This window comes from Nothobranchius furzeri, chromosome 5 (genome assembly GCF_043380555.1).
Source record: "Nothobranchius furzeri strain GRZ-AD chromosome 5, NfurGRZ-RIMD1, whole genome shotgun sequence".
In the NCBI taxonomy this organism is placed as follows: domain Eukaryota; kingdom Metazoa; phylum Chordata; class Actinopteri; order Cyprinodontiformes; family Nothobranchiidae; genus Nothobranchius; species Nothobranchius furzeri.
In genome coordinates, this window is record NC_091745.1 from 48,975,693 (window position 1) to 49,003,679 (window position 27,987).

Sequence of the window (27,987 nt, forward strand, 5' to 3'; positions counted from 1 at the left end):
TTTAAACGCCATAGAATGCATGATTATATTTTGTAACATCTGGTTAAAAAGTGTCGGTTTAATGAAACTTAATGGAACCTGATTTCCCTCAAATGACTTGAGAACCAGCTTCAAACCGAACTAATAATGCATCTACATAATCAGATCACATGGTTAGCTTTTCTTTTGCAAACTAGAGAAGAAAGATTTTTTTATAAAGCGCCTCTCAAGATAAGAGACGAGATCTCCTGAGATCAGATGAAACCAGGAAAAACAGTGGTGATGATATGTGTAAACGTTTGTCCGTAACGACTAGAGAGGGTAGGGGACGGAGCTGGAGCCTGAGGGTTAAAACGTTTCATTTTAAACTCCATCAGCTGACACCTGGAGGCATGTGTTACAAGGTCTCACCTCCTGTATTGCTGTCTGGAGACCTCGTCTCCACAGAACAGGCAGACTGTGGCGAGAGGGGCTTCAGCTGACTCACACAGGCTCCGTTCTCGCTGGGTGGATTTCATCAGAACAGTGATCACCTGCAAACACACATCAGCCCATCATCAACAGCTCTGATTTATTCCCAGCTGAAAGGAAGAAGACTAACATAAACAAACACCTCAACAACCACTGAACAGATATGAACAAACCCTAGAGAGGGAGCACTGACCACCGATGCACTGAAGAAGGTGAATCTGACCCAGGAAACAAAGTGGACGGGACAGCAGTAGAGCTACAACGCTTAGCGTCATACATACCACGAGTGGGCTGGCACATAAAACAGCTGACTCCATAACTGCTAAACATCAGGTTATCTAAAGGTGACACTCAGGCAGCAAGTGAGGTGGAACCATCCTCGGTGTTGGACTACCCTCACCTCTTGTGTCCTCTCCTTCAGAACAAACTGCGAAGGGGCCAGGCTGATGACGGAGGGCTCAACAACGGATCGGGTTGCTACATCCGAGAAGGCCACAGCTTTGATGAACGCTGCTCTGGAGCCCGTGTTCCTCACACACAGACACGCTTTGCTGACACGACCGACAGCGACATCGGTCAGCGTTGCCACATAGCCATCGCCCCATTTCCTCTGGTCCTCCAGGATGATGTTGCTAGTGCCGCCGTAGCCAGAGAGAGGGATCTGAGGGCGAGAACACAAAAGGATGTAGCAGCTCTTCGTACTCGCTGCCAAAAGCATTCTGGTAAAGAACAGAAGTAGATGACACATAATGAAGACCCAGAAACTCAGAGCTGAAGCTAAACGTTCTGTCAGGATCACCGTCACGCTCTCTGACCACCAGTTTGTCTACTGGTTTATTTTACTTGTGGCCGCCGCGTAATGACATCATCACTTACACACATCTGATCAGAAAAAGAAAGATGAAGACAATACCAGGGGTCAGAAGCAAAGTGAAAGGAGCTGTCTGAAGTAAACACCTAACAACCTGTCTGTTACATTCATCAGCCCTCTCCACTCACACGTCCTGCTGCTCCTGCAGAAAACGACACCTAAAGAGACACGGTTAAGCTTTACAGCCACCATCACGACCAGAACCCCGTTTGGCTTGTTGGGTCGTACAACCGTCCGATTCCTAGTTTCGATTCCTCGTATGCCGACCGGAAGATAGATCCGCGGCCGATCTCCGTGAAAAATAAACGTGATCTGCAAATTGTGATCAATGCTTTTCAGAGCTGATCACACCAGCTGTGTGTGTGCAGCACGAGTCCTCGAAACGCGGAATCAGAATCGGAATAGTTCAAAATCAAACGATGCCCAACCCTAGTGAATGTGTGTGTAAATATATCCACTGTGGTTGTGACTCGAGAACATCTGGAAGGTGTGTGAACATGTACATTGTTGTGATGCACAAGAACGGACTTCAGCCGTCTGTCAGCATCAACAAGCACGGGGAGAAAAAGGCCCAGCAAGCAAAAGGTTGAACTCTGCTGAGGTGAGGATGTTTGGGTCGCTCTGCTGGATGAACAGAAGCTTTGAGAAAAAAAAAACACACATGCTTACAATGAATTTGACTCCTGGTTGTGAAGGCCGAACCCCAGACTGCTTGATCTCCAGCTTGGCCAACATGCAAGCCACCCTGGTGGGAGCAAAGAGCAGGTGGACCGTCACATCGTCCCCGGGTCGAATGGACAGCTCTCCGTGTCGGGTCAGGCACTCGTCAGGGCTGAACATACTCTGGAGCTGAGAGACAAAAGAGTACTCACAAACCTTCAAACAGACCATCTGATTTAACAGATGAACCCAAACGACACGTCAGAAAACACCGTTAGCTCCTGATCTGCTCGTCAGCTTAAACCAAGATTAAAACCAAAAACCGCAAGTTTGTAAAGTTTCTGGGTGAAAAACCAAACATTCACCTGAAAGCAGTCTTGGTCTTGACCACGAATCAGCAAGCGCAGCTGCTGAGTGCTGCTGGTGGAGTTGTTCCTCAGAACCAGCTTCTGTTGGCTAAAAGCAGTTGTTACAGGAGTCCGTCTGCACCAGCTGCTGCTTCTGCAGCCATCACACTGAACTCACCGCTTCTGGGGGCTAAATAACCCCCAACATAGCTTCGTTTAGTTTTTTTCCTGACTTTTGCTTAGCGGTGCTGCTCTTTACCTTGTTCTTTCCAACACAAGCAGATTGTGCATCATGGTGTAAAGCTTGTGAGGAATAACCCCCCCCCGGAGATGCTTCTCTCCCCTTCCATGAATAACATTACACACTAGACTTTTTCACTGATTACTTTGGTTAACCAACACCAACAAAGTAATGCTCCTGTTGTTACCAAGCAGCAGGAACATTAATGAAAACCTGAAAAATTGCCTACACAGCTCTTCCCAGTGTGACTCCTCCCCAGGCCACAAACTGCTTGTTGGAGAGAATCGGTGGGACGTCGCCGGACAAAGCGGGAGGTCCAGGTTTCCTGGAGCCAGGAGAGACTGCTTCTCCCTTCAGCGTCACTTCGTACTGAGGTCCTGACGGGAGCACCAGGATGGTGAGGAGGCTGAGAGACAGCGACGGTTTGTGTCAGTTCAACAACTGTTCTGAGACATTTACATGTACAAAGACGGATTCAGAGAGATCTTCCAGGTTAGTTTTAGGCAGCATAAATGTGAAAACTACCTGAGGCTATGAAATAAACTAAATCTGCATTTGACTGTTAGCTCTAAATGATCACAAACAACAAAAACAATGGAATAAACAAAGCTAACAAGACGACGCTCTGCTTTCTGCAGTAGTTCCTCTCCTTCTGAATAGGCAAGAAAAGAGCAGAACAAGGGCCAAACACACCGTATGTGCCTCTTTATCCCACGCACGCTGTGGGGCAGCATCCACCGAGAGGTCTTTCCATGCCGTTCAGAGCATCGGAGCTTCTAAAACACTTTCGTTCACACGGACCATTGGGGCTTCAGTAGCAGCCCTGATGTCCACGCCGTCTCCTAACAGACTGATGCATTCTACACCAACAGGTGAGTCTTATTCATCATCTAAAACATCTGAGTCTTATTCTAAACAGGATGGAAACCAGACATTTGTATGGTTGTCTGTGTGACATGGCTAATTTTGTTCTGGTGATTCTTATTTTCACAAGCTTGAATCACCACTAAATGGTGCAAATCTGCCGCTCGATATACTAACAACCACCTCCTAATGATAATGAGACGAAGGTGTTCATACATCACGCAGCTGTAGAAGCTACAGGACACGGACTCAAAGAGTAATCGCGACGATCCTTCCTCTGGCTGTGAGCTTTTCCCTACTCAATCAGCCGAAGCACAGCTTGTACCTTTCTTTACGTTTCCTGTTGCTTTGTGCTTTGAAAGACGCCGTAATGCCTCGTTCTTCGCCCACACTCAGGGACAGTTCACTGGGTGTTACAGAGAAATCCTCCTCGTTGCCATTGATCTGTAAACAGAAGGAATAAAAGCCAGCGGTTAAAAGTTTTTGCTTTTACACTGAAGAAATGAGAAGCTGAAGACCAAACAATACACTGAATCACGAGCAGTTAAATGTTATGGCCTGCTGTAAATGTTGGACATGCGCGCCTCCATCCAACAGGAGGAATATGGGTGAGAATCACCTTTAGTTTCAGCGCTACATCAATGTTTCCTGCATTCTTTAGTGGAACCGTCTGCTCACTTCGTTTCCCCTCTGGGGCACAGAGGTGGACGGTCTAAACAGAAGAAGCACAGCGTCTCATGACCAACCCTACTACAGAAAAATGTTAATACACTAACAGACGTCACCTTCCTTAAATGTACAAAAGAACAGAACAGATCCAACAGCTTACCCATCAACACTCACGAGGCTCTTCTCTTTTCAAATGTATGCCAACTACTTTGAGTTTGTTACCATCTTAGAAAGAAAATGAACTACTTAGCATTTCCTCGGTCCAAGCTACATGGCGCCTCTAGTTACCTGCAGGTCCTTAGGAGCATGGACCCTTGCAGTCCCAGACCGGGCCTTGAGTGGAACACTCCTGATGACATGACTCGGACCGGGAGAGTCCACTTCAACGTCCACCCGAGCGCTGTACTCATCAGCTGGACCAAGATCTTCTGGAAGCAAAACACCAGGATAAAATCACCAGGAAATGTACATAAAGTAACCATTTTGTTTAAAGGGACTTTACGGAGTTTTGAATTTTTATGCTCACGATTGCCCCCCAGGCCAAAAGCGTAATGGCAGCTTCAATAGGAGGCTCGTGCACGAGGCGTGCATGCTGTACATGCACACTCCTTAATGAAAATAACAGCTGAGACAGTCCCGTGTGTGTGTGTGTGTGTGGGTGGGTGGGTGGGGGGGACAGGAGAACGCGCAGCTAATTAATTAAATAATTTGGTTCTGTACCTTTCTCTTCAGCACAGCCGACAAAGGTTTATGATGGGTCAGTCCTCCTGCATGCTCAGATCATTTCCTTCCCTTGCTTGAAAAATTGTTCCAAAATGAAAGTTGAACCCACATCTTTTTTATCTGTGAATTCAATGCTGCTCGGCGAGTCTCAAATAAAAATTTGGCCATCTTACTGTAAAAAAATATACCATTAATGTAAAAAATAAACTCTATATAAACTATGTTCACATCCAGAATCAAACCCAGGACTTCTGCACGAGAGTCCGACATCTTACTAGGTGAGCTAAAGCGTCAGTGATGTAATTTGTATCTGTAACATTTATATCCTTGATTACAGCTGAAACAACGTTCAAAGAACGGTTCGGAGCGAAAATGGCTATTTTGTTGCTAATTTGCAGGACATATCTAGAAGAAAGTAGCTAAGGGTCCTCAGAAATGTAGCTAGGTTCATCACTAAGAGTTAGGAACAGCGACAAAGTCGCCGAGTTGGCACTACCTCACTCTGCTGCTAAAGCTACTGATAGCAAATGCTACGGGCTATGCCTGAGCGTGAACGCGCATGAAGCTGCCTGCTCGACCCGAGCATCTCTCTTTTTCTGTGATTTTACAGAAAAACAGACAATCACAGTAAAAATGCCAGGGCTCATTCTACAGGACCAGGGCATTGCAGGAGAATGTATGAAGAAGAAATTTATTATTTCTATACATGTTTTGGCTGTCAAACTTCCATAATGTCCCTTTAAAAAGAATAAATTCCAATCATTTTATACGACCTCAACTCCCCGTGGCACGCTGAAGTACTCAGTCATGCTTGCTTACCTGAAGAGGCTACGAACTTCTGAGGAGCCTTGAAGTGAACCCAGACCGTGAAGCTCTCGGGATTCTGGGACAAACAGTTGTTCATTTGACATTAAGCTGACCCTTACCAATGCTGCTACACAGACCTGCACAACACAGCTGCTCATTAATGTAACAAAAGAACAGTAGATAAAACACTGAGGTGGTAAAACTATTCTGGTGCAGCTGTACATCCAACAAAAACCACGCGGTCTGTGATCATTACCTCTCCGTAGCTGGCGTGCATCACGTGATTCATCACTGACGGAGACGACGCAGAGGTGACTGCCTGCTGGGTCACCTCAGATGTCATGGTAACAGGCTGCTTGGAAAAGGTGAAGCATCGCCATGCGGTGGCATTCTGGAGAAATGAGGCATTGGAAGAGGGAACTTGATTTTATCACTTTGTGTAAAACAGAAAAGCCAGCAGCAGCTTGCACGGCTGTGGATCATCGCGTGTGTCAGTGAGAGGAACAGTTCCTATGAGCATAACCCAGTCAACTCACCGCACTGATGACCAGTCGTATGGGTACTGTAACGTGGCTTCTGTTCAGCACTCTCAGGGGAAGACACTTAGCGCCACCTCCTGGCAGGTCTCCAAAATCCAAACAACCAGATGTGTTCACTTGGATCTGAGAACCAAGAAAAGACTTGAAGATCTTGTCCTAAATAACGTGCATGTGTTCATACATCTCCAGAGCTGTAGGGTTTCAGCTGGACGCCCTCACCTCTAAGGCGGGATTCTCTGCAACAGCAACGAGAACCACTCTTCTAGCAAACAGATTAGCTCTAGCAGCCAACTCCGCCTCGGCAGACGCAGGCCAGGAGCAGACACTCAGAATAAACTGGTAGACTCCAGGCTGAGGAGGGACGAACAACACTTTCTGCTCCTCTGTACTCTTGGGGCCAATAATAGTCTTGTTTTTCACCATCAACCACTGATAAAGCAAGCCGTCCACCTGCAGATGGGTAGAAACAAGCCTATTCCTTCTCTTTCTGAAACTTCCACAACCACCTCGGTATAACTTATCCTAGAAATGATGTTTGTTAGAACAACCGACCTTCTCTCCATCAATGGCAAGACTGACAACAGTGATGGAAACTTGCTGCCATCTCTCAGACGGGTTGAACAAGCTGAGGGACGTCTGGGAGGCAATGCCAACGCAGCAGGCATGAGGGAACCGAAGCTCTTCAGGTACCACCACTTGACCTGAGGACAACAGTGCGACAGTTAATTCAGACACAGAGGAAGCCCCACAAAGCAACAGGACCACCACTGCTACCTCTCAGGTCCTCCAGGCCACCTGTGACCAGAGCTTCTCCACCGTAGTGACCGTACGCTTTCCCCATCATTCCCATTTCATGCCGACTCTGATGTGGTATCGGGAGGGGATGAGACCCGGCAGCTCCGGGGATCCCCAGGGGTCCTGATGTGGGGCGAAGGTGTCGTAGAGTTAGATCACTGGTTGAGATGCCTAAAAGGAAGCCAGAGGGAGAGCTAGTTAAACAAATTTGAGGAGAGATGTGTTTTCTACGACATCCACAGGGCAAGAATCAGTTTTATTAAAAGAAGACCTGCCTGTTGAGGACACACCGTAGACACCGTTTCCTGTAGGACCCACATGAAAAGCACCAGGATGCAGAGGAACGTCAGGACCCAAATACTGCAGAGGTATTTGGGCGTTGACAAGAGAACGTCTACTAAGAAGGGACTGAATATCTTCTTTGTGAGGAAGATCAATCACACCAGAACATGGAGGCTTAAAGCTGGGGACTGGGACGTAATGAAGTCCCTCAGCGGAGTACGGCGGAGGCATGCGGAGGCCCCACTGGGAACCCGGAGGAGCTGCTGAGCTGCTTGGCTGCTGAATGTTCAGATTGCTGCTGTAGCCAGAGTCCATCTTGGAGAGCTTCCGTACGTTGGAGTCAGAAAGGGGCCTGTGGCTCCTGCTTCCTGCTGAACCTCCGCTCTGGCTGCAGGTGCAGCTCAGAGCGGAGCCGCTGCGTGGGAGCTCTGGGCTTTTACACCGCCGTGCTGGGAGGGGGTCTAGACTTTTACAGTGTTCAGGCTGAGCATTACTGAGGCTCCTGGGTGCACCAACAACATCCAGGTTCGACGGTCCATCTGCTTCTACTGGAGGAGTGGGACTGAATCTGACGATGGTGGTGCTCAGATTCACAGAAGAGCCACGCTGTAGGAAACAACACAATCAGCACCTCGAACTCACCATGAAAACCACGATAAACAGAAAAACTCATTAGTGTGTGTGTGTGTGTGTTCATCTCTTATTGCTGCTTTTATTAGATGTTTTCACCCTTTTATACTCGTTCTTTAGAGCAGGGATGTGCGATCAGGCTAACCCTTCTGCTGTCATCATAGAATAGAATAGACCTTTTTGTCATTATACCCAGAAAATAGAACACCGTTCTCCCACTGAAACAACGAATAAATTCGATGAAAATCGATTACTAAAAGCGTTGGCAACGAATTGCGTCATCGATTCGTTGTGTCGCACAACTCTACCAAAAGCCCCCCCCTCCTGCCCGCTGTTGAGCGCAGACCGGAGCAAGTCAGCTCAGCGAGAGAGAGAGCCGGCAGGTGTTTGGAAGAGGAACATGGCAGAAGCAGAGAGACCCAAAAAAGTAAAAACTTCTAAAGTTTGGGAGCATTTTCAGTTAAATCAGGCGACGACATTCGTTACCTGCAACGTTTGTAGGTCAGACTTAGCATGGCACGGGAGTACTTCAGTGATGATGCAGCATCTTAAACGCAAGCATGTCGGAAACATCAGCGAGGAAGGAGAGAGCTCGGTGTCCGGGTAAGTTAAAAACTTTTCAAAAGTGATTCACCCAAGCCCCGAATTATTACACAGGCTAGACATGCCCTAAGCTCGTAAAAAAACGTCTATAAAATCGTAAGCGCGATGCTATTAGATAAACGGGGGGACTCGCGCTGCTGCGAACCGGTTCCGCCGTCACATTCCCGCAGAAACTGGTTGATCACACCGGGGCCAGACTACTAGCATGTGGTTTTACAACCACAATGTCCTCAGAAGCGAAAATGCTTTTAAAAGGGAGGGAGGAGTCCTAACTGTCGCTGCTGGCGTGTTGTGTGAGAGTGCAGTTATATACTGGTTAATATATTTTTGGGTTCAGTTGCTTTCATGTGGCCTAATGTGAGTCTATTTGGGATCATTAGAATGATCAGCAGCATTTCTTGATGTGACTTTATGGCAGTTGCCCAGGGCATCATCGCAAGGAGGATGGCATTCATTTACTTTTGTTTACATTGGGTTTTTTTTCAGTCATTTTTGGAAATAGTGATTAATTTTGATTAATTCACAGCCTATGTTTAATTACATTTAAAAATTAGTTGTTTGACATCCCCAATTATAATAAATGTCAACAGATGAGATCAAACAGATGAGAATTGCCCTTAAAGAGCAAGTCACCCCCAAATAAACTTTTTTTTGCTGATAAACTAAATAAACGAGTGTCTAATCGTGCTGCAGACACGTGTCATCAATAATATGGCACTTCAGTGCATCTTAGTTAAAATTTAAATATTCTGCCTAAAATTGCAGTGTTGTGCCGTTGTCAGGTAAAAACTCTGCACTGTATTTTAATTTAAATCAGCCACCGCTATGCTATGATGTAAACTGGTACATTATGATGTCACAATGCTGCCGTGAGCCTGAGTGTGTTTGTTAGCGGCTCCACCCTCTCGGTCTGCCAGGCAACAGCATGTGTTGCATTTTTCAAACATGAAGTGGGAGTGGAGTTAGACTCTGGTAGGGGTTGACTTGCTCTTTAAGCTGTTTAACTTGGACCAAGCATTTTAGGTCACAGATAGGTGTAGCTTAGGGTCTCTGTCTATACACCTTATAAGACAATTTAGGTGATGGCATGTTGTTTTTCTGCTATTGAACTGTTTTCTAATAATGTTGTGTTTAATAAAGTGAAGGAAGGAGATAAATAATGTTTCCCTAGCAGTTTTTAAAAATGTCCCAATGTAATCCGATTAATCGATTAATCGTGTCGAGACCCCATCCGATTCATCGATTATCCAAATAATCGTTTGTTGCATCCCTAGAGGTGGCAAAAGGAGGAAGATAAACCGGATTAAAATCCGAGCAAAGGGCTTGTGTGACAGAAGGAGCACCTTTGTGAGTTTGAGAAGTAAAACACCAAGATTGGTCTGTTTTCTGCATCCTTATTCGCACGTTCCTGATTAAATACAGGAGGTCATGACGAGCTCTGGCTCCACTCTGGCGGCGTTGCAGATCTTTCAACACCAACAAATGTGAAAAAGAAACGGGGAGGCACACAAGAGCAGCTAAACCAACATGACCACAGAACGCACTGGGAAAGGGCCAGTCATCTGCTCAGAGGGCAACAGAACCATCACTGGATAAATCAGGACCCAAGGACGACAAACAGAGACAAGGGGACATACACCTTGACACACACACACGGGACGTGGCCCTTAGGAAGGCATAAAACAGCTGAGAGACACGTCACACCAACATCGAGGGAGGCTACTGAGAAACATGTCTGCAGTACCTCGTGCCGGTCAGATGAGGGCACCACGGTGCCATCATTCAGTGAGATGTAAGTGAGTCTGCTGAGGCTGGGGCTGGAGCAGGTAGACTCAGGTGAGAGGTCAGGACGTCTGTCTGAGAGACCCGCTTTAGATGAGGGTGAACGCGCGCTGAGGACAGCAAATGCAGGAGTCAAAAGTGGAAACATACAAGCGACAGAAGTAAAGTTTAGCAGAAGCCCGTACCTGTCAGCACCAGGAATGGAAGGCTGACTGGGGGAGGAGTGGGTGAGAGGGGAGGTGGATGGTCTAAAACTGCACTGCTCCATATTCAGCTCTGGAAAACAGTTCAGAACTCCTTAGAAACGAAAGGTTCAACGTTAAATCCATGTTCACCAGTTCAGAGGTTATCCTTCTGGCCGTTTCCTCACCAGATGAAGGGTCTTGAGGAGAAGTTTGACCAGAGATACCAGAATGCTCGTTGGTGGGGTTATGAGGTAGAGCAGGAGGTTTGTTCTCTGGAGACTCGTTGGGCTTGTCCCGGAGCTCCTGACCTACATTCCTCATCCTCTGAGATGATGGGGAGGTTCTGGAAGAGCTCTGTTCCTTGTTAGGAGTGGATTCAGAAGAACTCATATTTGATGTTAGGAGGTCCACTTCTCCCATCGCGACTTCCTTTTCTACGAAGGTCCTACCTGCAGAGCTACTAGTCCTGTTAAAAGAAGCAGCAGCTACCTTCCGTTTGTCAGGAGACTTGTGAGAGGGAGAACGTCTTGGATCCACCGGCTTTCCCACAGAGCTGAGGGATGGACGAGGAATGGAGCTTCTCTTTAAAACACCACTCTTGGCTGCCGACAGGGTTTTACACACCGGCGCAGCAGAGGAGCCTTGAGTTTCGACTGTCACATCACTGATTTTGTCTTTCTCCTCAGCTCTTGGACTGGAAGGGAACTCCTGAGTTTCTCTGCCCTGCTTCACAGAACATCCCGCCTGAGCGTTCCTCTGGGAGCTGCTCTGACTGTCAGCCCAAGCACTCAGGTCAAAGGTCGTGTGTCCCTCAGAGGAGTCGCTGGTGCCAGACATGTCACCCTTTTTCAGGTATTTCTCTATGTCAAAGGCACTAACGTCTCCAACACGGGCACTGTGATCCAGATCAGGAAACGCCTAGAAGGTAAAAGAAAACGATTCACCCTAACCATCCAGATCTTACCTGGGCTTCAGCTCAATTACAGATGCTCACCTAATCAAGCAATAAATAAAATAAACCCAGTACCATAATGTGTTTGTAGCCTCACCTTTCTAGCATCGGTGGGTTCCTCCGTGCTGCTGCCGCCAGACTCCGGCCGATTCCCCGCCCTCCTCTTCTTGGACAGATCCATGATCATGGCGGCCAGCTGCGATGGGTCGGTGCTGATGGATGCGTTGGCTATGGCTGAAGCGATCGTGCTGATACTCAGCATCAGCTGACTGCTGTTGCTGTCAGGAGACACACCGCTGTGGTTACCCAGGAGGGCCGCTCCGACGGCGCGGTGCTAGAAACGGGTCAAGTTTAGTCATTAAACGTTTAGCTCGTTCGGCACGGGGACAATCTAATAACGACAGACCCGTGTACCTCTGATCCACTACGCCCCGTACTCCCTCTCGGCGGCTTCCTTTCACTTGTCGCATCAAAAGTTTTGTCCAAGTCCTCTGTGGGGAGATGGGAGCAGAGCCGTTCAGTGCGAGTCATTTCAAAGACAGGAAAGACGGATCGTTTATGAAACACACCTGGGCTGAGTGTTTTGTCAGCTTCACAGAGTTCTACTGTGGCGTTGTTCGGAGAGCCGTGTTCAGGTGAGAACTCTGATGGGCGAATAAGAGGAAAGGGTTCCCGCTTCTCTGGAGAGGTGATGATGTAGCCAAAAGAGGGCTGGACAAAGAGAGCTGGTTTTCATTAATCCCTAGCTGTGCTTCTCCAGAGAGGCTAACGCTACATGCCTAGCACAACATTAAAAAGAAGCCACCACGATCATCATCTGAACACTGCCAGGAGGGACGGTTATGAGACTTAAAAACAACTCGACTGACCCGTTTCACTTCATCCCCATCGGTGCTTCCCAGACAGCCCAGGGCTTCAGAGCGCTGCCCGAAAAACTGTCCCAAAGACAACCGCAGGTAACTTTCATCTCCCTGCCTGAACTCCGAGGACACCTGGGAGGCTCTCATCAGGATGGAGCTGTTGGTGGGAGCCTTCCACGACGACTCGTGTAAGATGCTGCTGCTGCAGGCTGGTTGGATCTGCTCTTCCTACGAGAACAGAACAACTCGAGTCACACAGCCAAGCGTTACAGACGTACCCTGTCGTTGGGTCTGTCATGTGGCTCGGCCAACTAAAGCCTCCACAGAGGCTTGTTACATACCTGCATGAACTGGTGCTCCTTTTCAAACTCTTCCTGGTCCTTCAAGATTTTATCCATAGCTTCACCTGCAAACGTAGAAACATTCTTGTGAAACAGATCAACAGCACATCCTACTTCATGTTGTAGAGCTGTCCATACTGGCAGGTAGAAAATCCTCGTGCTGAAGCTGCTCCTCATTCTCCACCATCTTCCCTTCCATCTCCTTCTCAAAGCTGGCGTAATAGGCCAGGTCAGTGACCCACTGTCCTTCCTCGTTCTGATAAACTACACTGTGAGTAGCGTTGCCTCCTGGAGAATCAAGCACGGCCTTTAACACGTTACAAAACACACCAACTTTAAAACGAGTCACAATTAAAGTCCTGTCGGTGAAACCTTGCTGAAACTCCTGCTCCAGGTTGTCGGGACCATAGTTCCAGCCTTCGTCTGAATCGTCCTGTTCCTGGTTGAAGCTCTGGGAGAAATATTTAGGTTCCAGAGAAGTGGAAAGGAGATTGCCATCGTCGCTGGAGCCGTCCGAGGCCTCAGAAGCTGGCACGGTGCCACAGGGCCCGCCCCTCAAAGCCAGAGAGGGCCGAGCCCCGTCAGGCTCATCTAGACCCTCTTCTTCCTCGTCCTTGTCACAATCAAGGAGCGGTGCCTAAAACGAAGTTTGATGATCAAACATGGCTAAGCTTCAAAACTTGCTTACTTTTGATTTAAAGACGTGTTAACCCCACCTGGGAGAGGAGCTGGTAGCTCTCCTGATGGGGAGAAACTGGCAGGTTTGCTGATTCTTCGGGTCTTCTTAAGTAAACAGAGTCCAGCGTATGGTCGGCTGCAGGCCCAGAGTCGCTGCTCTCCATGACATCCTTGGATTCAAATAAAGGAAAAGCTGAACATTATCACAAGGTAACGTGACAGTTAGTATATCTTCTCCTTTAGGATGTTTGACCCTGACCTTAAGATGCTGGCTCTGAGGTCAAACATGAAGAAATCACACCTTTATTCTAATTATTGATGCATTTATCTTGGTCTTAGGCCCAGAGGCCATATCTGCTCACAGGCTGTCAGACGGATAAATCCTGTGTGCTCACCAAAGCCTCCTGTCGCTCCTGCGCCATGTTCCGGTTGGCGGCGAGTCTCTGCGACACGACCAGAGAGGAGCTGGCCTCTCCTGTTCCCACTGGACCAATGCGGTCACCCATCTGGGAAAACAGCAAAAGGCAAACATGTCACCGTCATCAGACAAAGACAAAAACTAACAGCAGCGGCGTGGCCACCATGCAACCAGAGTAAATGTGCATTTAGAAAACAACTCACAGAAAAAGTTCTGAAGATTTCACACCTGTACCACCAGGACACAGACTAAATGTACTCATGACTAAAAGGCCGTTTTCATCGTGTTTCTGTGTCAAAGTTAAAATCTTACCCATTCCCGAATGGCCTCAGTTTGGAGAAACAACGTTTATTTTAGGCTTGTGGCAAACAATCTGTTTTTAAATAACAATTTAGATTTAAAAATGTCAAAATTAAGTGTGGTTAATTAATAAGAGTAAGAGGTGGAACTCTAAAGAGAGGAAGTGCAGCAGGGGGACCGTCTATGGGGGGGGGGGGTCATTTCTGTGTAGAAAAAATAAAAGGATTTTTCTGGCTTATGATAAAATGTACTGGAAGTACATTCATTAACAACACACTGTTAGATACTTGGTGTGATCTCATTACGCTGATCGGTTTCACTCCACTTGGCACCGCTTGGCTTTCCATCAGGCAACGAGGACAGATCAGCCCGGGTTATGTAAGGAGGTCAGAACGGTTTGTTTCATACAGGATGAGAAATGCGACGCACAGCCACGTCCGTTCACGGTTCCTTGTACTGCTCCAACAGAAGTCTTCCAGATCACCAAGTGGGTGAGGTCCAGGGTGGATGGGTTCATAACGATGTCACCAATGTGCATGTTTTCCACTAACCACTTCTGTTTGTTATATAAACCAGCTTCAATTGGAACTACGGACCTGTGGTCGTTATTGAAGTCTGTAATAAAGTTAAAGACCAAGTTCACTGAGAAACCGTTTTTACTTTCAGAAATGTGATCAGCAGCGAGAGGCGGAGAAAGTGAAAGAGAACGCTCAGATGCGCTGATGGAGATCTTATCCTGATTTTTTACCTCTGATGTTCTCTGTACTCATACTAGGGTTGTCACGGTAACCGGTGTAGCAGTAAACCCCGGTATAAAAGTTGACAATAATTAGGGCTGCACAATATATCGAAAAATTATTGTCATCGCGATAACAGGACGTGCGATAGGCCCATCGCAAAACACGGCAAAAACAGCGATAAATGTTTGGTTCAACATTTCCATCCGTGTCATACATCAGCTTTTTGTAAACCAGCTCTGTTTTTTACACAGAAGTATTATTTGACCAATCAAATGTAGCCCTTCTGATATGCGGCCAATCAGATGGTTCCGTTCACGTAATACGCCCGCCCCCTACATAGACCCTTTTGGAAAGCAACACCCGAACTGAGTTAGCGGCGCCGTTCCCTTGTTCGTCATGCTGGCTCAGAGCAACGAACGTACTTTGTGCTGATGTTTCTGGATTCAGCACTGCTTTTAAATGTGAACGTGAGTCCGCTCGGTGTCGTTAATCATTTTTACCGGGCTGACTCCGACACGAGCCGGTGAACCAACCCACCTTCATGTCGCTAGTGTTAGCCCCAGGCTCCGGTCAGCTTCCAGCTAAAAGGCTACAGCACTCTCCTCCCAGTCCCACCCTGCTAAAGAGGGCCTGGAAAAGTTCCCCCACACATCAAAGTGATTTTTCCTTTATGAGCTTTTATAACCTTGTTAATCAGGATAGTTGATTTGCTGCTGCACATAAACTGTCAGTCAGAAGCTCTGCTAACCAGTTATCTTAGTTCAATTTGTTAGCTTGTTATCAGAATCACAGGTGCAGTTTCATCATCTGAGCTGCTTTTTAAGATCTAGGTAAACTTGTTCAATTTGGGGTTAAAAATAAACGTTTTCACATATTTTCCATGTAGTTTTTTGCCAGTTCCTCTTCTGAAAGGTAGACAATTGTTTTTCTCTTTCCCTCAGAAAATATTAATATTCTCCTAGTTTGGCCCAGCACAGTTCACTTCCCAATTACAGCAACAGCCTTATATCATAACCACATATAATAATAATAATAATAATAATAATAATAATAATAATAATAATAATAATAATAATAATAATAATAGCCTTTATTGTCATTGTACAGGATACAACGAAATTGGAGTGCCACTCCCTTGGTGCACAATACAATAATACCTCTAAATATAAAGGTCCCCTAAAACAAAACAATAGTAAGTAACAACACAAAAGTAACAAAAACACTAGTAAGTAACAAAATAATAGTAAGTAATATATGCTGGCTAGCACACTATATACAGAATAGCAGCTACCATATCATGTAAGAAAAATGGCATTAGAATAGCAGCATAGTAGTTGACGGTGACCTTGACAGTCGCTAAGCAGTTTTAATTGTTTTTATGCTTATTTACTATAGAGATCGCCCTGGGAAAGAAGCTATCCCTGAATCTGTTTGACCTGGTTTTATGTGACCTGTACCGTCGACCTGATGGTAATAGTTGAAAGACGTGATTGCTGGGGTGAGATTGGTCCTTGATGATATTGCTCGCTCTGCTGAGGTACCGAGAGTTTGCAATGACCTCCAGGCTGGACAGAGAGCAGCCAGTGATCTTCTGGGCTGTGTTGATGACCCTCTGCAGTACTTTCCTGTCTGCAGCTGAGCACCCTGCGTACCATGCTGTTATGCAGTACGTTATGATGCTTTCTATGGTGGCTCTGTAGAAAGTAACCACATATATAATAATAATAATAATAATAATAATAATAATAATAATAAGATTCAGTGTGTCCTCCACATAAGTGGAGAAAATGTTCAGTAGCAATGAGAGAATTTGCTGTTGCATTTAAGTGATGTTAACTATTATTTCACATTTAAACTTATTTTCAGATATTTTTATTTAATCAAAAAACCCTGGTAAGGGATGATTTTCTGTATTTGGAGCATCAGAAAAAGTTTTATGGTGGTGGTGATGTTTTAAAGTCACTGAGAAACTGCATGCATGCAGTTTGTTGTTTTGCTGCTAATACAGTAGCAGGTGCAGCTGCATATTTTTGCAATAAAAATGTTATGTTGTAATGGAATTCATGCATTAGTTTTTGTTTGCTTTGAACCCAGAGCAGACGTCACACGCCAGACAACATCAACACGGCATACTTTAGTATTTGTTCATTTATCGCGAGTAATATGGATATCGCAATAATAAGCACTGTTATCGAATATCGCAGGTTTTCCTAATATCGTGCAGCCCTAAAAATAATAATAACTGTCTTGTTTTTAAAAAACTACATTATCTCAGTAGATTACCGTGGCTGCGGTGTAGGCGCGGTGACCCTTACCAGCCACCGTATCATCTTCTGAAGTTGCCGGCGGTACATGCGCACTTTGTTGTTTACAACCAAAACTTTCTTGAAGCTAAAGCTGAAATAATGGCCAAAGGAGGAGATGGCAGCGCTCAGGACATTTATTATCCCTCAAAGAAGACAAAGTTGGAAGTATGGGCATTTTTTGGATATTTGAAGAATGCCGAGGGACAGTTGATAGAAGACGGCTATCCTGTTTGCAGCACGTGCAGAAAAAGTGTCTGTGAAAGGCAGCAACGCTTCAAATCTCATGACACATCTGCGTGACCATCTCCCACAACTCTACAGTCAACGCAAGGCAAGCTAACGCTAGCGTTTTTGCTAAAATGCGTGATCCGAGGATTTGGGTTGAGGGAGAATGCAACGAGTCGCTATATAAAGCAGCCGCAGTGCCGCTACCTGCATATAAACCGTGTCGCGTACACCCCCATGTTGAAACGACGCTATGCATTACGGGGCTCCCAGGGGCAGATAAGAGTTGGTCTCTCTCTGAGAATAATTATGAATTTAGCAATGATTACTGCCTGATGACATTTTCCCAAATCTGCAAAGCTCGCTGGAAGGACACAAACCGAGGACAATATTTTCCTGATATAGGGTTTTTTACTCGAGTAAGGGTAAAAAAGTATCTGATTAGAAGGCTACTTGAGTACTGAGTATCATCTGATCTAATATTTTTAAATGATGACAAACAGACAATAAATAAGAATTTATGGGCAAATATTGGTATTTTAAAGACTAAAGGGGAAAATGTAAACAAATAAACAACATAATTACAAAATAACACATTTTAGGCAAAATTTAGACACAAACTGAGGACAATATTTTCCTGATATACAGGGTTTATTTAGTTGTCTGAAAATATAACACGTTTAAAAAAATACTGCGATAATACCGAAAACCGTGGTAATTTTGGTCACAATAACCGTGAGGTTAAATTTTCACACCGTGACAACCCTAACTCATACGCACACATAAACAAACAAACAAACAAACAAACAAATCGCCTCTTGTGAAAACAACCGTAACGGCTCAGTCCATCACCGATGGTTGAATAATTCGTCCCATCGACCCAAACCCTAATGGTAACACAGCCATTAGGTTAGTGTGTGTCGTCTCTCGCTTGGAAAAGAAGGAACCAGGGATCCAGTGTCCATCTGGTCGGACGACTACTGGCGACGGACCAGAACCATCGTACAAGAAATACTTCCATACTTTTAATCCAAATAGTCACACAGAGAAGAGGCCAATAGCATAGATGATCATTTAGAGGCATCACAGCCATATACCCTCTACATCAACTATGTGAATCATGCTAGCTGCTAGCCTGCTGGCCCTGAAGGACCACTTCTATGAACAGAAGCCATCCAGGAAGTCATCTATACTAAAGTAACAATAAAGAAGTAAATTATATTAAAGTTAGAAGAATAAACTGCAGACAAAGGTTAAAATAAAAGTCCACGAGGGACATCAGTGGAGGAAGGCTTCACAGAGATCTTACCTCTGTGTATCTGGGAAGATGAATCCTTCCACGTTCAGGCAGATCATTCAGATTTTCAGCATCCTCATCTCCACTGCTGAGACTGCTCCCAACAATGCCCAGACCACGCAGGGCATCATAGGTGGTCTGAACACTGCTGACTGCAAGAGGGATGGTTGAAACTCCTCCATCGTTCCCACTTTCCTCACTGCCACTGCTCCCGTCTCCACCTCCTCCAGCCCCTGATGGAGAGAACACGACTAGAGGTCACACACGACGTTCTGGATTCCCACAACACAGCGTGCTCCTTAAGGCTAAAATAACTGTTGCTTAAAGATTCAGCCACCAGTGATGGCCAATAATCATGGACGAACTGAAATAATAAGAACTATTTGTTCTCTGGATGAACCGCCGTCTCCACCTGCAACAGGAGAGTTGATGACCTGTCCTTCAGCAGACCGTCTGTGTTCTATTCCAGGAAGCAGTGATGGACCTCCACGTCCAGCAGAAGACTCGTCATCTGAACTGCCTCCTTCTAAGCCAGGTCTAAAACTTGGATGGTTACTTTCACCAACCTGTGTCAAAATGTGTACATATTAGTGTTGCGACAAATCAAAACTCACGGTTCAGATCATATCACGGATTTCAGTCACGGATGGGATCGTTTTTCGGATCAGCAGAAAGAAAACCAAATAGCTTTGTCCTCTCTCTTTATTTTGTAGAACACTTAGTGCAACATTTTCTGCTCAACTTGCTTTAAAAGCAGGAGTTAGAGGTCCGAAGGCTGATTAAATGTTATAACTGCTTGCCCTATTTGGACGTGCTCTCCCTTCATGTTCAGCTTTCAGTCATCTCATCACCTTTCTGATACTCAGTTTATTTTTCTTTCATCCTCTTTTACAGATTTGTCCCTAACAACATTTACAGGTCCCACCATGTTTGTTATGTCCAAGGCATGTTTCACGCACCGCCCCCTCCCTCCTTTCACAGCGATCAGATGCATGTGTGTGCTGCGCTGCACCGCGCCCTCAGACTGGAGGCCGTTTGTATCATTACTGTATTATACTGGGGAGCCAAAATGCTCCCATACATGCAACCTAAACGACGCAGGTGCTTTTTCAAGCTCCTCCCCTCCTCCACCATGACCACCACTGTGCGTTTCTCCCTTGGACTGAACAGGTATCGCCTCCAAGTGACCGATCTGCGAACGTGCCAAACCGTAGTGAGAGATCCGTACGGATCACAGATCAATGATGAACATTACAGCAGAATCATGACTGGTATGAATTATCTCTTTATCTGTAGGAGAAACCAATAAGACCTAAGAAAGGAGAAAACACTCATTCTGACCAGCTGTCTGGAGGTGCTTGGCAGCAGTCGCGTCCTGGTAGAACTGCTCCTTGCCGTTTCCAACTCGTCCTCGGTGTCCTCATCACTGGCTGGACAAGAGTCCATACCTGTAGCAGCGAGACGCACATCCGGCATCTGGAAATCCTCCTAAATGAGAGAAACAAGAGACATTACTTTAGAAACGAACGACTGAACTTTATTAACTGCATGTTGTTTTACATTTTGATTTACACCAACACGTTTTTGTAAAAGGGCAAGTTAATCAGTTTGTCAAACTTCAACTCAAACCATATTTAGATCATGTAAATGAAATTTCACACTCATTAATCTACATGAGTATTGACTGCCCAGTATTTCCACGCTGGCTTTACATCATAGTTTTATAAGAAAACCTAATGTTGAGAAATGATGGAGTGGAGGGTTATAGCAGAGTAACCATACAGGGAGTGCAGAATTATTAGGTAAATGAGTATTTTGTCCACATCATCCTCTTCATGCATGTTGTCTTACTCCAAGCTGTATAGGCTCGAAAGCCTACTACCAATTAAGCATATTAGGTGATGTGCATCTCTGTAATGAGAAGGGGTGTGGTCTAATGACATCAACACCTTATATCAGGTGTGCATAATTATTAGGCAACTTCCTTTCCTTTGGCAAAATGGGTCAAAAGAAGGACTTGACAGGCTCAGAAAAGTCAAAAATAGTGAGATATCGTGCAGAGGGATGCAGCAGTCTTAAAATTGCAAAGCTTCTGAAGCATGATCATCGAACAATCAAGCGTTTCATTCAAAATAGTCAACAGGGTCGCAAGAAGAGTGTGGACAAACCAAGGCGCAAAATAACTGCCCATGAACTGAGAAAAGTCAAGCGTGCAGCTGCCAAGATGCCACTTGCCACCAGTTTGGCCATATTTCAGAGCTGCAACATCACTGGAGTGCCCAAAAGCACAAGGTGTGCAATACTCAGAGACATGGCCAAGGTAAGAAAGGCTGAAAGATGACCACCACTGAACAAGACACACATGCTGAAACGTCAAGAATGGGCCGAGAAATATCTCAAGACTGATTTTTCTAAGGTTTTATGGACGGATGAAATGAGAGTGAATCTTGATGGGCCAGATGGATGGGCCCGTGGCTGGACTGGTAAAGGGCAGAGAGCTCCAGTCCGACTCAGACGCCTGCAAGGTGGAAGTGGAGTACTGGTTTGGGGTGGTATCAAAGATGAGCTTGTGGGGCCTTTTCGGGTTGAGGATGGAGTCAAGCTCAACTCCCAGTCCTACTGCCAGTTTCTGGAAGACACCTTCTTCAAGCAGTGGTACAGGAAGAAGTCTGCGTCCTTCAAGAAAAACATGATTTTCATGCAGGACAATGCTCCATCACATGCGTCCAAGTACTCCACAGCGTGGCTGGCAAGAAAGGGTATAAAAGAAGAAAAACTAATGACAAGGCCTCCTTGTTCACCTGATCTGAACCCCATTGAGAACCTGTGGTCCATCATCAAATGTGAGATTTACAAGAAGGGAAAACAGTACACCTCTCTGAACAGTGTCTGGGAGGCTGTGGTTGCTGCTGCACACAGTGTTGATGGTGAACAGATCAAACAATGACAGAATCCATGGATGGCAGGCTTTTGAGTGTCCTTGCAAAGAAAGGTGGCTATATTGGTCGCCGATTTGTTTTTGTATTGTTTTTGAATGTCAGAAATGTATATTTGGGAATGTGGAGATGTTATATTGGTTTCACTGGTAAAAATAATTGAAATTGATATATATTTGTTTTTTGTTAAGTTGCCTAATAATTATGCACAGTAGAGAAGATGTTTATGTGCTTAGCAGACGCTTTTACCCAAAGCGACTTACAATTTTCTTTTTTTTAACCTATAGGGCATGTTGTGATCTGTGGGGGAAACTGGAGTACCCGGAGAAAACCCACGCATGCATGGGGAGAACACGCAACTCCACGCAGAAAGGCGAGTTTTGAACCTGCGACCTTCGTGCTGCGAGGCAACAGTGCTAACCACTGCGCCACCATGCATTAATAGTCACCTGCACACAGATATCCCCCTAAAATAGTTAAAACTAAAAACAAACTAAAAACTACTTTCAAAAACATTCAGCTTTGATATTAATGAGTTTTTTGGGTCCATTGAGAACATGTTTGTTGTTCAATAATAAAATTATTCCTCAAAAATACAACTTGCCTAATAATTCTGCACTCCCTGTAAATGCACCATTTCATGCAGGATTATGAGCTCATTTTTCACTTGGCGTATGCACATCAAATGTTAAATTTAATCTATAAACTGACTGTTATGGTCATTTTGCATTGAAAAGATGTTAACACCCTCCATAGCAGCTAAAACGAGCAGCAGAAGATTAACACGTGGATGAACTCACCTGGTCATAGAGATCCAAGAACTGGTGTCGACGCTGTTCTGCCTCCAGACAGCTGGCTTCTGATACATCATCAGCTCCACCGCCCACTCCCTGGCCAACAATAGAACATATTAATACTCAGATCAAAAGAAAAGGTGTCACTGAAAATGCATCTGACAAATCTAGATAAACATGAATTGTGATCTTACTGTAACAGGGATCTCTTGCCCCTCCACTCTTCCTCTCTGCATGGCAGGAGGCACCAGTTTACTGAAGTACAGCTCCAGTTGATCTTCAGGCAGGTTGTTTAAACCAGTGTCATCATCATCTGGAGGACAAACATGTTTAAAGCAAGCGTGCACGTCTCAGACCACACCTTAGCTGTTACACACGTGCATTCACAAACACTCGTGACACGAGTAAAATTCAAACCCCGACAGACGAAGTTAGGCCTGGTTTATGCTTCTCCGTCAGCTCCGCAAGGGACAGACACGCATGGATTGACGGAAGCGTTTTGCTCTTTTACTTCTCCGTCTCCTGGAGAGTGTTGCAAAGCAATTGCCCGGCCAACAACAGAGGGCGTAGCACTGTTCTGTGGTATCCTGTCATGTATCGGTCCAAGATCGTGTGTTTATATTGTGTTTTTTGTGTATATAAGAGACTTTTAACACGGACATATTTGTCTCTCATTCTCCCACCGCTTCATGCACTCCCCACCTCTAAACCCACGTTTCCTGTCATCTCCGTCCACAAATAAAATGCTTGCTGCGCATCTTTTCACTCCTCCAGTCACGGGACAATTAAACGTTCATATTTTTAGAGTTTTATCGCGAGGTATTCTTCAAGCTTCTCCGTGTCTGCCGCTAGTTTTCCTCGGCTCTCTTTACAATGGCGGCGCTGTAAAGAACAGCGGCGTCCTGACCAATCACAAGCTTGCGTTTATCCGTCTCGTTCAACTCCGTACGTACTTGCGTGCCTGCCGGAGCCCTACGCAAGGACGGATAATGGCGTTGCGTGTCTCCGCACTGACGCAGACGGAGAAGCATAAATCAGGCTTTAGTCCTACCTGTGATGTCGCTGTTCATGCTGTCCACAGACATGAGCTGCTCATTGGCCAGGAAGCTTGAGTTACTTCCACTGAAACGGTCGCTCTCAACTCCTTCGCTCTGCACATTGTCCTCCTCAGCCGCAGCAGGTAAGACCTGAGCAGGTAAAGGACAGCATTCTGTCATTAGTTTATTTCTGATCTGAAATGGCAGCAAATGTCTCATGAATCACGACTAAAAGGTTAATATGAAGAAACTGGTACCTTTGTGTCTGCACCACTCTTCTGCCCAAACTGGGCAAACGTCAGAAGGCCTGTTGACAGATCTGTCCAAGGAGACGACATTAATATGATTTTAAAAACAGGTGTCTATTGCTACAGTAAAATAATTCTTCATTCCTCTGCAGCAGCAGTGAGCCACACAAACCTCAGACCCTCCAGAGAGACATAAAAAACATTTCATGTTATGATACAGAATCGAGAGTCCAACTGCTGAGTGGCATGGCCTTCATTCTGAAGAAACAAGATCTCGTGGGAACTCTGGACGTGCTTTGGGAATGTCTGGCGTGTTTTCCCAGTACAGTCCATCATAGAAATGACATCTGGCTTTTCTATCGTATCATGTCCCTGTACTGTGATGGACATCATTAATACTCCTGATGATAAATGCTGTTGAGGTCATGTCTCCGAAACTTGACCCTCATAAGTTAAAGACTGAACACTGAGCACAGGAAGCAGACCTACTGAGCTTAAACTCTTACGGCATTTAACTGTGCAATGTCAAACCTGGAATTGAAAACTGAAATGAAAACTTAAGGCCTTTATTGATGAAGCGACGGTGCTAGCATGCCAGCACGCTGTTTCTGACACTTGAGAGCAAACCACTCACAGTGTTTCCCCTAGGAATTTTTCCAGCTGTGGTGGAGGTGGGGGGGCGGGGGGGGGGATGACACGTCTCACCTTTATGTTAATATTGTTTTATTTGATGCACTCCACTTTGAACTGCACCAATCCAGCGACTGCTGCAGTGTAATAACTAGTATTAAAGGTGAGTACACCAATATTTGCACAATAATAATTTCTGTTTTAAACTCTCAGTGACACACTTTGCAGGGGGGATTTGGCATTTAATTTTTCTTGGCGTCTGGAAAAACATCTTCTTTTTCCCCCTTTATTTGACTCTCTGCCCCCTTTATTTTGGTCCAAGATCATTACTGGCCTGGCCCTATTAAACACGTTCTACACCCCTGCTTAGTAGACTTAATGAAGTATTTTTAAGCCAGTATAAAAATGACCGAAACACAAATTTACATATTTGGCATTACTGACCAATATTTTTTATTTAATTTATTTGTTAAGAACATCAAGATGCATTACAGTGAACATTATTATAATAAGCTGGGCGGACACTGTGCGACTTTTTCACTCGTAACACAGCTTCAGCGCAAACTGTACGACTTCAGCGCAGGGTAGATCTCACGAGTCATGTGCTCACTGTATGTCTGGTAGCAACACGTCGGACCTAAAAATATGCTAAAAATAGCAGTTTTTACACAATACGTCAGACTTTTTTGTCTTGTTTTGCCTGTTGTCCTTCAGGAGTGCTGCAGGAGGACCAAGGGCGTCAGTTTGTTTTCAGAATTGCTGGGGACAATAACCATAGACTTGAGTGGGGTTTAAAAATTGCTGGGGACAATAAAGTAGGCTAGCACAGGGGTCGGCAATCCACGGCTCTGGAGCCGCATGCGGCTCCTCCATCCATCTGATGCGGCTCTCTGTGCTTGTAGAATAATGAATGGATATTTAAATAAAATGCTTTATATTTTACTGCATTAATTTTACATCTGTATGCCAATTCTAAATGTAAAGATTGTCTGCGTAAACCTGAACAGGTCCAACCCGGTCTTACTGTGAGACCGGGTTGACGCGTCACGCTTGTGCGTAATCATATAGGCGCTTTCTGAGCTGAAGACAATGTGAGATTCTGGGCTTCTCCTCAGACGGCTCCTGGATGTGTCGCCACATTGGAGACAGGAACAAGCACTATTCAGCCAAAGTTTCATAATCAGGGAACATTTTCTGAGTGACAAGTCTCTCTGAGAGACAGGGTTTGGAAAACACTCGCTTCAGTGGGAGGAACCTTCCCGCATGCGCTCTGGTTCTCTGCGTGGCTCTGGGGCTAATCAGGTTTAATTGTTTCTCTTTGCAACAATCTTCACAGGAAGGCAAAACAGTTAAACGGCAGGTTACAGATATTTCCATTTGACTGTTTATTTTGACAGATGAACTCAAGGATGTTGCTTGGTTTGAAAGAATTACCCCGACGCACACTGATGCGCATGGATGAGCTGACATTTTAATCGTTAACGCACATCGCGGAGGTAAATTATTCCCCTCAGAACATCAGAGCTTTATACTGGACACTGTGTTCAGCGCGGCTCGGAGCGCCCACGGTGGACAGTGAGCTGAAGATCTGGGGTTCGCAGCGCAGTGCAGAACCACGGCGCATGCGATAAGATTTCCTCCCACTGAAACAGTCTGGAAACCCGGCCTCTCTGAGGGATGTGTCACTTGGAAAAATGTTCTTTTTATGAAATTATGAAACTTTGGCTGAACAGCGCTTGTTCCCATCTCTAATATGGAGACGCATGACGCGTAGAGACATTTGATCACGCACAAAGTTTATGTGGAGCAGAAGCGGTCGGGCCACGGCAGGTGAAACGTTCCTAGCCTACATGAAGGGAAACTGTTTATTTGTAACATTAATGTGTTACTGGACACGCTGGTCTGGTTGGTTAGACCAGTGTTTGAAGTGGAAAACACACACACACACACACACACACACACACACACACACACACACACACACACACACACACACACACACACACACACACACACACACACACACACACACACACACACACACACACACACACACACACACACACACACACACACACACACACACACACACACACACACACACACACACACACACACACACCAATTAAAATAATGCTGATAGCGTGGACTAGAAGACAGGTGATGTTTACGTATTTAAATGATGATCAGGCTACTGTAAAATGTAATCTCCATCCACATCCAGACACAATTATCCTCTATTCGCTCTGCTTTTGTCTGGGCTGATCAGCTGATGGAGCGCGCGGCGCGCCTAACTAGCGGCTGATGCACGTTTTAGGCATTTGGAGAGGTGGGCTGGATGCTTTGCTTTTACTGGAAGATGGTCCACTTAACGCACGGGTGTAGACTACATATTAATGACAAATTAATGAAAATTAAATTGTGAGTTTTTTCTTCATATTTTATAAATAAAAATGACGGGGGAACACATTTATGACATCTTTTTAAACTAAAATTTCTAGCGCGACCTGCCTGCTTCACTAAGTCACTGCTTATTAAGGTCCGTCCAAAATTACCGTGGGAAACGGGTAATAATGGCTCTTTGATGGGAATAGGTTGCCGACCCCTGGTATAAGATCTGAGCTGGTAAAACAAAAATCCTCATCAGCAGGCTTTTTTGAAAGTGGGAGGGACACAGCTGCCAATCACAAATTTTGCCGGGGACATGTCCCCGGTGTCCCCGGTTAAAATGACGCCTATGAGGAGGACACACATGGATTTATGGGGGTTGGATGAGGAAACGAAATAAAGAAAGTAAATCTGTGTTTTGTGATCAGTTTAATTTGACATGAACACGACAAACACGCTTTCTTGACAATCACTGTGTGTAAAAAAACGTGTAGAAATAAAAACGAACAGCGTGTGTTATTAGGGAAATAGCGGGTGAGCGGAGTTGATGCAGGATTGCGAATGCGCCGTGAGCGGTTCTGATACTTTTTGGGTCGCAGCCGCTCGCTGGGCCGCTTCAACCCTCATGAGGAACGAGATAAATATTAAACACTCCAGAAGTCTGTGCGAGCTCACGATTGCTGATCGGTAGCTGGTCACGTGGTGTTAATCGTCTCTCGTAACCCCCAGTACACTACACGACGCTCAGCGCAAAACTCGCCCCGATCTTGTGGATTCTCGCACGAGTGGAAAATCTGCTCAAAAAAGTGAAAAAGTCGCACAGTGTACGCCCGACTTTACGGTCTGTGTGTGTGCGTTGATGCCTGGGCCGAGCTGACAGAGCTCCCGGCTGCAGTTTTGTGTGTAGGGAGGGGCGGGCGCTCTATCTGACTGGCCAATCACAGAGCGTGAAGACCGTCAGTTACCCAATGAGGATTTCATTCAGCACGATTACAGACATTTATGAGTTTTACACTCGTTTCTTGCTCGTATTCGTCAAAAATGCTGTATCCGTACGCTCATAGCTGTAACCACCCTGCCCTGCCTCCTCCTCCTTGCTACCTGCCGGCTGTGATCACAAGCAACAACACAGTAGCTCCCGCTGCTTCTTCGGGAAACGGCGCAAAAAAAAAAAAAACATCAATAAAACTTGGGATGTTGTAGGCGTGGCGGTGGGATTTCAGCCGTGACTCACCTGTTGCTACCTCTGTGGGCTGACCACACACTGAGCCCGTCTGCACAGGAACACCGAACCCAGAGCTCCGACTCCTGGGTGCACTCTCATCCAGGCTGATCTTCACCAGCACGTCTGAGAGGCGGTGAGCTGCAATGAAGTCTTCTGCATTGTCC

General features: G+C 45.6%; 1 protein-coding gene across 6 annotated transcripts in view; it reads right to left on the minus strand.

Annotated features, from left to right (window-relative positions):
- Positions 1 to 27,987, minus strand: part of cep192 (centrosomal protein 192) — a 56,084-nt gene that overhangs the window by 18,073 nt on the left and 10,024 nt on the right. For 4 of the 6 annotated variants that reach the window (XM_015949352.3, XM_015949347.3, XM_015949349.3 and 1 more), the window contains exons 4-38: positions 27,833 to 27,987; positions 23,590 to 23,651; positions 23,347 to 23,482; positions 22,490 to 22,608; positions 22,302 to 22,391; positions 19,907 to 20,053; positions 18,978 to 19,131; positions 18,578 to 18,798; positions 13,675 to 13,785; positions 13,318 to 13,449; positions 12,974 to 13,238; positions 12,740 to 12,889; positions 12,602 to 12,666; positions 12,270 to 12,488; positions 11,970 to 12,111; positions 11,815 to 11,891; positions 11,498 to 11,734; positions 10,634 to 11,366; positions 10,449 to 10,560; positions 10,226 to 10,373; positions 7,242 to 7,854; positions 6,946 to 7,137; positions 6,724 to 6,872; positions 6,391 to 6,621; positions 6,169 to 6,294; positions 5,889 to 6,023; positions 5,645 to 5,708; positions 4,391 to 4,530; positions 4,053 to 4,145; positions 3,759 to 3,877; positions 2,799 to 2,975; positions 2,347 to 2,437; positions 1,991 to 2,170; positions 851 to 1,111; positions 391 to 512 (exon numbers count right to left, since the gene is read on the minus strand). In XM_015949352.3, coding sequence (XP_015804838.1) covers positions 391 to 512; positions 851 to 1,111; positions 1,991 to 2,170; positions 2,347 to 2,437; positions 2,799 to 2,975; positions 3,759 to 3,877; positions 4,053 to 4,145; positions 4,391 to 4,530; positions 5,645 to 5,708; positions 5,889 to 6,023; positions 6,169 to 6,294; positions 6,391 to 6,621; positions 6,724 to 6,872; positions 6,946 to 7,137; positions 7,242 to 7,854; positions 10,226 to 10,373; positions 10,449 to 10,560; positions 10,634 to 11,366; positions 11,498 to 11,734; positions 11,815 to 11,891; positions 11,970 to 12,111; positions 12,270 to 12,488; positions 12,602 to 12,666; positions 12,740 to 12,889; positions 12,974 to 13,238; positions 13,318 to 13,449; positions 13,675 to 13,785; positions 18,578 to 18,798; positions 18,978 to 19,131; positions 19,907 to 20,053; positions 22,302 to 22,391; positions 22,490 to 22,608; positions 23,347 to 23,482; positions 23,590 to 23,651; positions 27,833 to 27,987 — 6,168 coding nt within the window. The remainder of the gene's footprint in view (positions 1 to 390; positions 513 to 850; positions 1,112 to 1,990; positions 2,171 to 2,346; positions 2,438 to 2,798; positions 2,976 to 3,758; positions 3,878 to 4,052; positions 4,146 to 4,390; positions 4,531 to 5,644; positions 5,709 to 5,888; positions 6,024 to 6,168; positions 6,295 to 6,390; positions 6,622 to 6,723; positions 6,873 to 6,945; positions 7,138 to 7,241; positions 7,855 to 10,225; positions 10,374 to 10,448; positions 10,561 to 10,633; positions 11,367 to 11,497; positions 11,735 to 11,814; positions 11,892 to 11,969; positions 12,112 to 12,269; positions 12,489 to 12,601; positions 12,667 to 12,739; positions 12,890 to 12,973; positions 13,239 to 13,317; positions 13,450 to 13,674; positions 13,786 to 18,577; positions 18,799 to 18,977; positions 19,132 to 19,906; positions 20,054 to 22,301; positions 22,392 to 22,489; positions 22,609 to 23,346; positions 23,483 to 23,589; positions 23,652 to 27,832) is intronic. The other 2 variants (XM_015949351.3, XM_015949350.3) reach the window with 2 other exon arrangements.